Raw genomic sequence first — 14,236 nt, forward strand, 5'->3', positions numbered from 1 at the left:
GATCTTTAATTCACATTTATTATAGTAGTTACTATTATCTACTGATCGGCCTTAACTAAGTATCAGAGCCCTTTTAGACAGGTACGCCGCCGACCACTTGAGGGACCGAATGGTGGTGGAGGAGTAATATTACATTGGACGAGGGATTTGACGAGCTAATTAATGAGCGCAGATAAAAATATTAAAGGTAACTTGAGTGTTAATAGTAGGTGTTTGGTCCCTACATCCAAAACAAGTTGTATATCAAATGTATTCCTAAGTACATTGTGCATTATTGAATATTTTTCATCTCATTTCATTGATCGTTATAAAATAATGCAGGTTAACATGGTGAATCTTCAGGGAACTAATAGGCATTAGAAAGAAGAAAACAATAAATTTATAAAAAAATAAATAGAATTCAATAAATCCGAATCGTAGACATGGTTTAAAGTTACGAAAAAGAAAAGAAATAAAGTTTATATTGATTGATGATAAGATTTGAGCAAGACCGTCGACATCAGATAAAACGACCGATAGTGATGAAAAATAAACTAATCCTAGATGGTGAATAGCTTGTAGGGATTTAGTTAGTATTGTTGTTGTCCATTTTTAACCGTTTATTGATTGAGAAACAGGATTCGGCTTCCTCTCTTCTCCTTTCCATCATGGCTGCATACTTGGACCGGGATGACACCGGCCAACCCCTACAAATAAGTTTTTTTAATAAAAATAAAATAAATTTATTTCGAAACAAATACTAAATTTTTTGAGTCATACCTATATAATATGCCAACAGGTCAGACCAATTCTGAGGAAAAAAAAAATCATATGGACAACACTCTCAAGTTAAATTCTTATACCCCCTTCAACATATTTTAAGAATTTGTTTGAATTTAACGAATGTAACAAAGCAACTCTGTTTACACAATGTAGTCAACTATTTTAATTACCCATGTAAACCCAAATGTGAAGGAAAAATTCCAATTTTGTGTGATTATAGCAAGATGTTAATTTTTATTTTTATTTTGGGTTTTGGGTGTTTTTTCCATCCCTTTCATAAAAAGATGGATATGAATTTAAAAGGGAATGCCACTTTCTAACAAAAGAAGAAAGAAGAAGATAAAAAGACAAACCACTTAACCAACAATACATTTTTTTTCTGAATGTTTTGGCTTTGCCTTTTTCGTATTTTCACGTTCCTTTATTTCGATCAAATAAGAACAAGACAAATATTGATAAAATATCTTGAATATTCTTCAATCATGTCCGAAATTAACCTAAGTAATAAAGAAAGTTATAATTTACCATTAAAATAAACATTCTAGTTAACATATTTTATAAAATATAGACTCCTCAATTATTATCTACACACGTCGTTACTGTTATGGGAAATTTTCTTTTGTGATTATGACAGGTGACTGTGGTCAAAAGGAAATCTTTTTTTGACAAAGACATCTATTTAGATTAGGATAATATTGTTTTCGTGGATTAGGGCAATATAATGTCCCGTTTAATAGAATAAAATATTCACATTTCTGACGTTTACATTATCTTGTTTTAATAAGTATATCTTTAATTCATATTTTCTTAAAAATGTTGTTAAATTTTTGTGTGTGGTTTTGTTGTTTTTAGTTGTGTAGTCTTTTGTTTGGATTTTTTTAGTCTTTTATCTGGATAGTATTTTTTTTTTTTTTGTTATTTGTGTTATTGTTGGAGTTGTGTCTTCTGTTTTATGATGTTAGAAATTAACGTATAAGTTTAAATTATATATCGAATAAAAATATATAAAAATTGTAAATTTATAAATTTATTATTTAAAGATTTTGATATAAAGATAATTTTATTATTTTATACGAGTTAAATTCATATGTTATTAATATTCTATATTTTTTAGATTTTTTTCAGAAAACCTAGATCTATCACCTATCTGGTGTTCTTAGTCTTCCTCTCCTTTAAGTGTGATACATGATTTTTACTAAATGCAATTTTTTTTCATTTTTTTTAATCTTTTCGATATTTTTTAATTTAATTTTAAACTATAACAATGATCAATATATATATATATATATATATATATATATATATTATAGATTAGAAATTCTTCAAATTTTAAAGTAGAATCTACTCAATTATGCGTTTTTTTAATATTCTTATTTTATACGATTAATTTTAATATTTAAAAATATTAAATAAATAAAATATCTTACGTATCAAATCAATTTATTATAAATTTAAGAGTAAATTACTTTTTTAATCCTTGTATTTGTTAAAGAGTGTCAAATTGGTCATCCCGTCTTTCTTGTCTCAATTTGGTCTTTGTTATTAGTGTTAGTTTGACCCAACAATATTAAAATCAATGTCATGTATCAATATGTGATTTGTTTTGATTTTTTTTTTAACTTTTTTAATTTTTTTTATACATGTCACATCACAATTGTGATACGTGTCAACATGATTTCAACATATGTATATATATATACACACGTTCTATTTTCTTAAATAGTCTTTAAAATTAAAAAAACACAAGTAAAAGTGTAAATATTTATAAGTTGAGATCAATAAAAGAAATACAATTTTTCTTTACACATAATCGGTTTTGAAATCACTTAAACATCACATATTAAGTTTGGGGGACTAATATACTACAAATGTTCAAATACATCTCGACTACCTGCATCGAGATGTACTTGACCTTAGTGCACCTAACATAGCGACACCATATCAGTCACTTATTTGACATTGACAAATTAAGGTTAAGTTAAGACAAAGACCGAAGCGGATTATTAGATTGTTATACTAGTTAATCAAGGTAGTTAAGTCACATGGATTAGGTTCATCCACATAAAGGTGCATAAATATAAACAACACATGACATAAGATAAATTAATTATGTTTTCACTATTTTGCATTTAATATTATGTGACACACTTGGCTTGACTTATGCATTAGAGTATTTTCTCTAAGCACATTTCCTTTTTTTACTTTAAGAAGATGAGTACCTTAAACAATTTGATTTGAATGTGATGATAAATTATAGTCAGAGAATATCTTTGTAAGACATATTCAATCCTGTAATTACGGTAAATAGAAAAGTAAAAATATTTTCTTTAGCTAGTGTAAGTCCTACATTTGATTTAGAGTTGTTCATGTTTTGAGGTTGAAACACAGAGTTTTGAAGTTCACCCTTAGATAGAAGGCAAGGTTGGGCATTTCATGCCAAATGCATGTGCCTTCGTTCTAGGGTACATGTCAAGACACTTTTTTCTCTTCTTCGATTAATCGCTAAGAATTTGTCGTTGCATTCAGATGTTTCTTTGCAAAACAAAAAAAGCAGGCACTGAAGTCAAAAGTTTACTGTTCTTTAACCCTTTTTTACTGGCAAAATGGCATAATCATTGGAAGTCGCCGAAAAATGTAGCTGCGCTGTAGCTAAAACTAACAAATGTAAGATATTGGTTTTAGCTAAAGTTTGTTCAATCTAATAAAATAATGGAATAAACATTAAAAAAATCGATTTAGTGAAAGAATTTATTATATTGAAGCATGATTGGTGGTGAAGCAATCATGTAACACAATTAAACTTTAGAGGATATTTGTGCGTAGAATCTAATTGTAGAGAGTTATATTTTGAAGACTTTGCATTTCGTAAAAGAGTGTATTATATTCAATAATGTTCACTTGGCAGTTACAAATAACATGGAAGTAATCATACCACTTAATTTGTTTAAGGTTTTTGCTAAGTGTGACGAAAAATCAAATAAAGCTGCATTTGCTCCTAATATTACAAAAGTTTCAAAGTTAATGAATCGAATTTTGAATAAAAGAAGTTTTATTTTAATAAAATGCACGTTATGCAGATGGTTATAATGTACTCTAAATAATGTATACCTACGGAATGTGCGATGCTCAATTTAGAAGCCCTAAATCACCTGTTGCATAAAATGAAACGGGGTTTAAACTTTTAAATAATATTACTCTATAATTTAATTAGAAATCACCATTATCTTTATTATTGTTATTATTATTACAGGTGAAAAAAACATGCACTTACAAATATATATGTCTTTATTACTTTTATTTTGTGATAATAAAAAAATAAAAATTATTATTTTTAATTTTTATTAAAATAAAAAATGTTAAATTTATGAAAGCAGTTACAATAAAGAATAAAACAATTAATAAAATAATTTATATCAATAGATAAAATAATCTGTACATAAAAAATGGTTACTAAGTAATTAAGAAAAATAATTCTCTTTATTAATAGTTATAGATTATTATTATTATTATTATTATTATTATTATTATTATTATTTACGATTTTTTAATAAAATTGTGTCTGTCGTAAGACATGGTAATATATAAATTATGTTAAAGGTTTTCATGTAGAAATATGATTAGGGAAGTGTTAAAAGGGATAAGACTTATCAGAAATATTCAGTTACTGAGTGAAATTGCCACTCCACTGTGACATAACAGGCTCACCTATTATCCATCAAGCCCATTTTGATTCAGATCCAGTATTTGTTGATTCCTGCACCGCCACAATTACTAATTGCGTCATATACTAATATAAAAAATTAAAATATTTTTCATTACTGCATTACATCACCATTGCTGCTGATACCACTGTTATTATCACTTCTATCATTGTCATCACTCTAGAGGAAGAAGAAGAAGAAGAAGAGAGGGAAAACGCTACAGAGAAAGAAAAAGAGAGAGAAACGAACAAAAATTGTTATACAAAACTCGTTCCGAAAAGTATTTTATGTATTCTAAAATGTGGGGATGCATGAAGAATTTATCGGGGTGCAGGAAGTAAAAGCTTTGTCATTTTGGATGAAAAGTAACGGGCTTGACATCAACCCAATGGAAGATCCATTAATGACATGCCTTTAAAATGCTTTTTTTTTATTGTGGACCAAGAAGAGTTGCTATTTTTTTTTTCCCACAAGCACTGTGTTTTTTTTTTCTTCTTTCAAATCCATAGAATAAGACGAGAATACGACAGGATGATGGGATAGAAATAGCAATGACGGTGTAGTGACAAGGATAATCATCAAACGCATCCATATTTTTGTGGTTAATAATCGTTAAACACTTATTAATCACTTTTCGAGAATGTGCCGTCTTTTTCTATTTTTCATCTTTCTTTTATTACTTGCGCCAATGTGGTAAGAATTAAATGAGCTTTTCTATATTTTTTTCTATCTTTCTTTAGTGCTCGAAAAGAAAGAATGGACTAAAAAATGTTAGGTAAATTTAGTATGAATCCAGCGAGGATCATATAATAAGGTATTTATGGTATACAAGTAGTCCAAATAATTATGCACACATTAAATAGTTGTACTGTATCTTAAACTATATCTCTTGATTGATTCAACTACCAATCCACTTTTAAAAACATTCTCCATCTCCATTTCTCAATATATGATTCGACACTGATTCCTTAATCAATTAATATCCGAAGTTTCATCTCCAACTTAATCATGAAATCCCAATTACAAGTACCACTTTACCTGAAAATGTGATTACTCGTGAGAGGGATGGTAACTCCTAGAAACTTAAGGATGACTTTAGACCTTAAAAAGAAATTAGAATTTATTTATAAATTTTGATATATTTTAATTTTTAAATTTATAAATAAATGGATATAATCACTTTAATTCAATTATATTGATTTTTTTTTTGTATGTCAAATGCGTTTTTTTTTATGTCACATGCGTTCTTTTGTATGTCAAACAGTATATAAACACTAATATAAAATACGTTTGATACATAAAAAATTTCAATCTAATTGGGTTAAAAGGACTATATATATATATATATATATATATATATATATATATATATTACTTTCCAAATCTTGGCACCATGCTGGTTAAACTATCGTAAATGGCAACACTATAGTCTTTTGCATGTGACAAATTAGTGTCAGCCTTTATAACGAAAAACTTACATTTTTTTGTTAGGATAATAAAGACATTTAGATAAACTTTTTGTTTAAGGACATGAAGGGGATAGACGAATCAAAGCGACAAGGACTGAATTATCAGTAGATCGTGGCAGTAAGGTCACTCTATCACTTGCGATATCCTGTCGCGTATTTAAGTCGTTTGCAAAAGATTCTATCCGTCGTTTGATAGGAATTGTGCTTCAAAACGTCTCGCAAAGATGATTATATATATATATATATATATATATATATATATATATAATATTCATTTTTAAAGTTTACATACTAAAAATGTACTATGCACGAGGAAAGTTGATATTTAAACCTAACTCGTAATTATAAAACCTTTAGTTTGGTTGTAGAGGGTTAATTGAACGGTAGTTATGTGTGATCAGCAGAAGTAATTAATAGAGAAGTAGGAGAGGTAAGGGTAATTGGAACATCAATGTTTTGACCAGCACGATTGCATGTTGCATGTCTAAAGCCCTTACAAGCCATGTGAATATTTGTCTAGGGAGGGACCCCACATAATAAAGGTCACAGTCCCTTTGATGGTGGGATATGCCCTGCTTCCCTTGTATCTTTTCCAAATTTCCTCTAATCCAAGGGTACCTAGCAAGCGTATGCGAAAGGTCCATGCCTCCATGTTTTCCCCATCCCAACACAAAGGAACAATCAAAATGTTTAAAGCCAGAAAGGTGCATGGAACTTTCATATTGCTTGCTATGCTATATTTGTTATTCAGAAAATGACCCACACTACTCATCTCTCTGCATGCACACTATTTCCAGATTATTAAATGCGTTCACGGTTTCACCTATCATATGGTACATGCATTAATTACTGAATATAATAATGCAGGGTCCTCTTAAAAGGGGCTCCGGTCAATCCAATCTCAATGATTGATCTCATATCACCTTCTAACCTAACCATAAAATCTATGATCAAATTATTGGATTAAATAATTTTTCAGTGCTTTAAGAAATATATTTGGATAAATAATCTTTCTTGTTGGAGAGGCACAGTAAAAAAAAAGCGAATGAATTTAATTTCTATATATTAATGATGACAGTAAATGTTAATTAATGCAAAATTGTAATAGGTCTGGTTTTTAATATTTGCCTGAGTGATATACATAGAGAGCGCAGATACCGACAGAGGAAGCACGTTGTTCTCTTTTATTTGCAAACAATGTTCGTAGATTCCACTTCTGCTTTTCCCTAGTTTGAAGGAAACGTTGCTTTATTCTGTTCATTTTCGTGTCTCTGTTGCAAGTAAAAACAAAGGAACAAAGATATACTGCAACGCACGATGGAAAGAGGAAAAAGGTTCCCGTAGAAACTGGGAGCTAATTTTGTTCTCTGAATGAACTTCGCTTGCAAGAAGCAAACATTGATCCCAGTTTGGGTTTTCCATTTCATACACATTCCAAGCGTTTATACGAAGCCACATGCATGACTTTAATTCTATATACTTTACTGTTATGTATATATGTTTGTGAACTTTACCATTTTTTTTTTCGTAACTTACTATTTTGACTCAGGAAATAGACACAAAGGGACTATTGATGACCGACAAGGTTTCATTGGAGACCCCAATGCCTTGGATGAGAAAAAAGAGAGTTTTTGGTGGTTGTTGAGCTTACAGTTTTTGATGTTCACGATCCAATGCTGAAGATGAGGGTGTGCAAATTTGAATTCAAATCTCGAAACATGAAGGTTTGCACATGGAAGGTGTTCCCTTAACAATACTCCTATTCACTAATCAAACAAATTTAAGAAAGGATTTCTTTCATTAAATACATTGACCCTAGTCAGTGCTCTTAAATGGTTCTTGGGATTCACTATTTATTTGTCCCACCACCGTAATCTGAATTGGGACCCGTGCTCTCCGATGGTGGCCTCCATGGGCGATTGGGGACCATTCCTTAAGAACAATATGCTCCCATTCCCTACACCCCCTAAATTAAGTTCCATTGAACTTTACATGCAAAGAGGAATATCATGCTCTAGTTATAACATGTTAGGATTTACAGAATAGAGTTTTGTTGGGAAGATAGAACACCAATCAGACCTGAAGTCAATTACATGAGACATTGACATCATTCTCAACCCAAAACCTTAAGACAATGGATTTAAGGATCTTTATCCTTATATAATGCTCTACTTTCTCATTTATAACCAATGTGAGGCTTCCACTCACACTTGCATTCCTAAGTATAACACCGATGAAGTTGAAAGTGAAAGCTCTTGAACCATGCTAACATGTTAGACTGATTATCACTCTCAGTGGTGGATAGAGAAAGAAGCACAAAAGGTCATGGAGGAAAAAGGAATTTTATATCAAGCACCTATCATTAAGATGTTTGCTTATAAGCAGCATAATTTTTCATAACTTAATGGCATCATTATCATTATTCATTAATGCAGATTGATATTGACAGCGTAACTAAAAACATTCAAATCAATGATCTCATGACCGCAACAGATTTAAGACACTGATAAGAGAAAGCGAATTTAGAAAGTCCACTCAATTCGAAATGCTAACAAATAATATCAACCAGTTAGCAAGCAAAAGAAACAAAATTTATAAAAAAAATAAATAAAAGTAGTGTGATATAATAGAGACAATAACGATACACTGGTAACCATCAGCGGCAGCACATAGTGCAACTGCTACTGCATTTGCAGCCATAACTTATGCTCTCCCATTGATCCCTATACTTACATTTGCTCTGCAACCTACAATTTCTCTGCCATTCTTATTTCTCAACTGCAACATTCATAATAATTCAAGTCAATAAGGAGAGAGAATTAATTTCTCCTCTTCTTATAAACCCCATTCTGCTGCAACCTCTTCTCTGTTTCTATTGTCGATAAATATAAAGAACAAAAAGCTGTTTCGCTAGATCTTGTGGTTGTCTCGTAAGAAGTTTCCTTCATAAGCGACGAGAGTCGCATGACATTCGAGGGTATCACCACAGAAGAAACGGCCGCAATAATAATAAAAAAAAGCGTGACTCTTGTTGCCCGAAGAGGGAAAAAGTCCTCAAAAGAATCAATAAAAGGGTGGTGGTGGAGGCGATGCGTATGGGAGTCCAACGATGGGTGGCAATGGCCCTTCATATACAGGGGCAGGTGGTGGGTTTTGGTATACAACAGGTGGCGGGGGAGAAACTGCTGGTGGAGTTTCGCAAGGAGGCGGCGGCGGAGGCGAACTGTATTGAACCGGTGGAGTTGGAGGGGGAGAAGGGGATGGTGGCGGGTGATAAGGTGTGTGAGAAGGAGATGGTGGCGGGTGATAAGGTGATGGGTGAGAAGGGGATGGTGTTGGGTGATAAGGTGGATGGGATGGGGATGGTGGTGGGAGGTAAGGTGTGGGAGAAGGTGTTGATTGGGGAGGGGGTGGAAGAAGTGCTGTACAAGGTGGTGGAGGTGGAACATGAACAGGAGAAGGAGGTGGTGGGGGCGATAAATAAGGATAAGGATGAGGTAGAGGAGGTGGCGATGAGCCATAATTATGTGAAGGTGGTGGTGTCGAGAATGTAGGAGCCGGTGGTGACGGTGAACTTGGTGGCGGCGGAGAGTGGACACCGTTGGGTGGCGTTGGAGTAGGTAAAGGTGTCCCCGGAGAAGGTGGAGTGTATGATGGAGGCGGCAATTGCGAAGGTGGAGGAGGTTGTGGAAAGTAGCCAGGTGGAGCAGGGGAAGAATGTGGTGGTGGCAAATACACGGGAGAAGGAGGAGTGTGAATGGGTGGTAGTGGAGAAGGTGCCACTGGCCGTGGTGGAGAATGTCCCACCACCGGTGGTTCCGAAGGAGGTGTAGGTAGTGGCGAAGGTGTTGTAGGTGAAGGTAATGGGGAAGGTGCGGCAGGTGAAGGAGGCGAAGGTGTTGTAGGTGAAGGTAACGGCGAAGGAGTTACGGGTGAAGGTGTTCCAGGTGATGGAGGCGAAGGAGTTACAGGTGAGGGTGTTCCAGGAGATGGTGGTGATGGAGTTAAAGGTGAAGGTGTCCCAGGTGATGGAGGCGAAGGAGTTACTGGTGAAGATGTCCCAGGAGATGGAGGCGAAGGAGTTACTGGTGAGGGTGTCCCAGGTGATGGAGGCGAAGGAGTTACTGGTGAAGGTGTCCCAGGAGATGGTGGTGAAGGAGTTATAGGTGAAGGTGTCCCAGATGATGGTGGCGAAGGTGTCCCAGGAGATGGTGGTGAAGGAGTTGCAGGTGTTGTGGGGGAAGGAGGTGAAGGAACAAATGGCTTGCAGTTAAAGGAGTTACAGTCCACAGGCTTAGACAAGAAAGCCTGACATTGCGCCGGAGGCCTCTGAACGGGCCTCCCCGGCAAGCAGTTGATCCTATCGTCAAACGCCGGCAAGGCGAGACAGGCGGGAGGCTCGCCGGTGAAGAAGTTAAAGGAGTAGGTGAAGTTGAGAAGGTGAGGCAACATACATATACTGGAAGGAATTTGACCGGAGAGTAAGTTATGAGCCACGTTGAGCTGCTCCAAGCTGACGGCATTTCCAACGGCGCTTGGTAAGGGGCCGAGAAGTTGGTTAAAGCTGACGTCGAACACCGTGAGGTTCTTCAACAAGCCTATCTCGGAGGGCAAGCAGGATCGGAATGCGTTGTTCATGAGAATGATCTCGTTGAGGTTGGACATGTTGCCGAGGCTGTGGGGAATGCAGCCGTGGAATCTGTTGTTGGCGAGGACGATGACGGAGACGGGGGAGTTGCCGAAGTTGTCTGGAAGGTCAAAGACGAAACGGTTGTCGTTGATGAAAATGGCGTCGAGATCTTTGTCGAACAGTTCCCTGGGAACAGCCCCTTCGAATTCGTTGAACCGAAGATCCAAGAACTTGAGCGAAGGAAGGCGCAGAACCACCTCAGGGAACCTCCCCGCAAAGCGGTTGTTACTGAGATCCAGCTCGAAGAGGAGTAGCAACCTCTGGAAGGTGTGGGGCACAGTGCCGCAGAATCTGTTGGAGTTGATGTGGAAGAGTGCAAGATCTACGAGCAAACCGAGCTCCTCCGGTAAATAGCCGGCAATGTCGCCATGGTTGAGATCAATGCCGGCGACTGTACGGACGGAGGGGTCGTCGAGCGCGGGTGCACAGTATACCCCGGTGTAGCTACAAACGTCGGATCCTACCCAGTCGGTTGTCTGGTTACGGGGATCAGATAAAATGGCTTGCTTCCAAGCTTGCAGAGCTATGTAAGCGTTTCTGAGACGGTTATTTTCGAAAACAAGGGAGGGGTCAACGGTGACATTCTCCCCTCTGTCTCCGAACTCGTCTCTGTAGTAGAGAAGGTGGCGCGATTGGGTGAGCGTGACAGGGGAGGCATTGGCACATGTGCCCAGGAAAACGGCAACGAGGAGAAGGAGAAGTGTGAGATGAGAGGAGTGTGCTTGTTTCTTCTTCATCTCACATGAGGCAGTGCAGGGAGTGGTAGAAGAGAGGAAGAGGGTGGCAGAGAAGGGTTTCTTTGTTCCAGGGATTTTTGAACTCAGTGGCTGTTTTTTATGAGCAGAGAAGGTGTGAAAAATAATTCATCCAAGGGACAGCTATGCCACAGCTCAAACCACACTAGATTCTCTCTTCCCCGTTTTTTTTTTTTTTTTTTAATTATTGAGTTCTATTTTACACTCTCATTTTAAATAATAATAATATTATCGTTATTAATACCTGAAAACGCAGATAAATGTACAAGAGTTTATTGGTGGTGCGGTATTAAATCTATGGACACGTATTCTGCCAGCCACGATATTGAATTGATACTACCAATATTTTAAGTGATGCCCTGATTCTCTCTGTTCACGGTGCAGACAGTGATACTGGTGTTAACATTTAAAATATTAATAATTATCATATATTTTAACGTATTGTTTGTTAACTGTGGTTTTTTAAACGTAATTAACTTAAATCCAGTGAATTTATTTATTGAAGTATTTAAATTGTGAAATTTATGTATGGTTGTTGATATTGGGTGGCATAAGAAAGCGAATGGGTCTGTACAGAGTTCCTCTTCTACGTCCCCGCCAAACACTATAAATTCATTACCATTAATTACTTTCCACCACCTTCCTTCCAAACCTTCCTGCACATTACTCCTCACATTTTCTTTTATCTGCACCATGTATATGAATAAAATACCCACCTTTAAACTTTTTATTTAAAATTTTTTAATTTAAAAATAATATCATAGTTTCTTATACCAATTAATAATATCATAAAGATAGGTTATTAATAGTTAGTTGTCTTGTATGGAATAATAAGCAACATAGAGAAATAAGAGAAGATTTAATGACAGCTAAGCTAACAGGAGAAGCATGAGTGAATTTGTCCTTCACCAGTTCATTCATGCTCCTCTCCAGTGTCACTTTAGATTGAATCCCACTTTCTTGTTTCTCCTGCATCCATAACGTAACATGATGCGCGTCCACATCACACTACTGTGGACTCTCGCCTTTCCGATTGGGACCCACTCAAGATGGCGGAAGAAACCTGTCCCCTGCGCCACGCAAAACGACACCCGCTCAAACTGTCGTATTGGGACCCACGCGCTTCTCCGTTCCACCCTTTTCCGATCTCACCCCATAAACTTTACTCAAATATTTTACACTATTTTATATCAAAATTTAATTCCGCCTAATCTTTTTTCTAATGCCAAAACATAATTTATTGGATGGGATGGGTAATAAACTTAAATTTCAAATTTTTATTTCATTGAATTTGCCTTTTGAATAGCCTTCTAAAATTCATGTTAACGAAAATTATCTGTCAAGTTCTCGTTTCAAAAACACAATACATATGATATATAACAAAAATAATAGGATATAATTAAAGTTTAAAATATGTGAGATAACACTACAACAATATATAATTAACGTGATAATAAATCTCAACTGAGAATTAAGATGTGTAGAATTCATAATGACTCCCACGATAGAATTCCAATAACATATATTTCAACACTTAGAATAACTTGTAGGAAGTATTTAGCACGTGTATTAATTATGTTTATTTTTGTTGAAGTTGTGTTAAAAAAATGTCTAAAATGTTTAAAGTGGTGTTTGAGTTAAAAAAAATTACTCTTTAATAGTGACACAATTAAGGAGTATTGTACATGTATCTAAGACATGCTCCAAATATGTCGTTTTTAAAAAGGTGTGATACTTAAATGTCAACACCTCCTAACTTGTAACTACGCTAATTTTGTCTAATAACTATATATATACACCAAAACCAAAATCATTTTATTTAATAAGTACGTTCATTTATATTGTAAAAGAATAGTGATTTGTGATTTATTAACCATATATAATTTTAGATGGTATGATTAAAGTTTTTTTTCCCATTGTCGCCTCTCTGCGCACACGAGTTAAAAAAAAATAAAATTAACATTCTATTCCGCACAAGTTTAAAAAATCAAGTCAATGAAGTAATGATCATAATCTTAAATAACAATCGTTAAATAACAAATTTAAAATGTACAATTTATTAAAAGGTAAATTAATTACTGAAAATTTATTTTTATGGTATACATTGTTTGTTGATATTTATGTATTGTTTGAATTGAAAGTATGTTTATAACTGGAATGTATTTTTAAAAATGATATTTAAACATTTGTTTGAAAAATAAATGGGTAGGATCGGGAGTTTTTTGAACTCCTAGGGAGAGATAAAGTTACGTTTAAATGTGGGGAACAAGAAGAGAAAAATCCAGCCACCGTCATCTCATAATTATGCTATTTCTTTTATAGGTTACCCTACTTATATGTCATGTTTGTTTACCATCATTTTATGGAAAAAATGCACTTATTATGTTAACCCATTCTCCTACTTTTTTAGTTTATAACTACACATCTACTTTCCCATTATTTTTAGTAATAACAATATTAATTTGATTCTTATTTTTGAAATATCATCTTTACAATAATACAGTAATCTTTTAATACTTTAAATTAAAAAAAGTATAATTAAAATCATTGAATGTCTATATTTGATTTTTTTATTTATTTTGGGGTCTATTAGAAGTCAAATTTATATAAATGAGTTCTTTATTCTTTTTTTCGAAAATGGATCAAGTCGTCATGGTGGAGGACGACATTGGAGGTGAAGTCGTCTTCCCCCGACCGACCGATTTCTTTATTTTTTTTAAAGTTAATGTCGTCATCTAACATGACGTCTTTTCTTTGGAAAAAGTGAAATCGTCCTCACACATGACGACTTCACTTTTTCAATTTTTTTTTCTTTTCTTTTTAAAAAATCAATAACTTCACTTTTCAATATTTTTGCTT

At 34.4% G+C, this 14,236-nt stretch overlaps 1 protein-coding gene across 1 annotated transcript; it reads right to left on the reverse strand.

Annotated features, from left to right (window-relative positions):
- Nucleotides 1–8,523: 8,523 nt before the first annotated feature.
- On the reverse strand, nucleotides 8,524–11,506 carry LOC114178271 (leucine-rich repeat extensin-like protein 4). The gene has a single exon (XM_028064085.1). It carries the CDS (start codon nucleotides 11,357–11,359, stop codon nucleotides 8,996–8,998), a length of 2,364 nt encoding a protein of 787 aa, XP_027919886.1. The 5' UTR covers nucleotides 11,360–11,506; the 3' UTR covers nucleotides 8,524–8,995.
- Nucleotides 11,507–14,236: the final 2,730 nt, after the last annotated feature.

The sequence above is a fragment of the Vigna unguiculata genome, chromosome 3 (genome assembly GCF_004118075.2).
Source record: "Vigna unguiculata cultivar IT97K-499-35 chromosome 3, ASM411807v1, whole genome shotgun sequence".
NCBI lineage: Eukaryota > Viridiplantae > Streptophyta > Magnoliopsida > Fabales > Fabaceae > Vigna > Vigna unguiculata.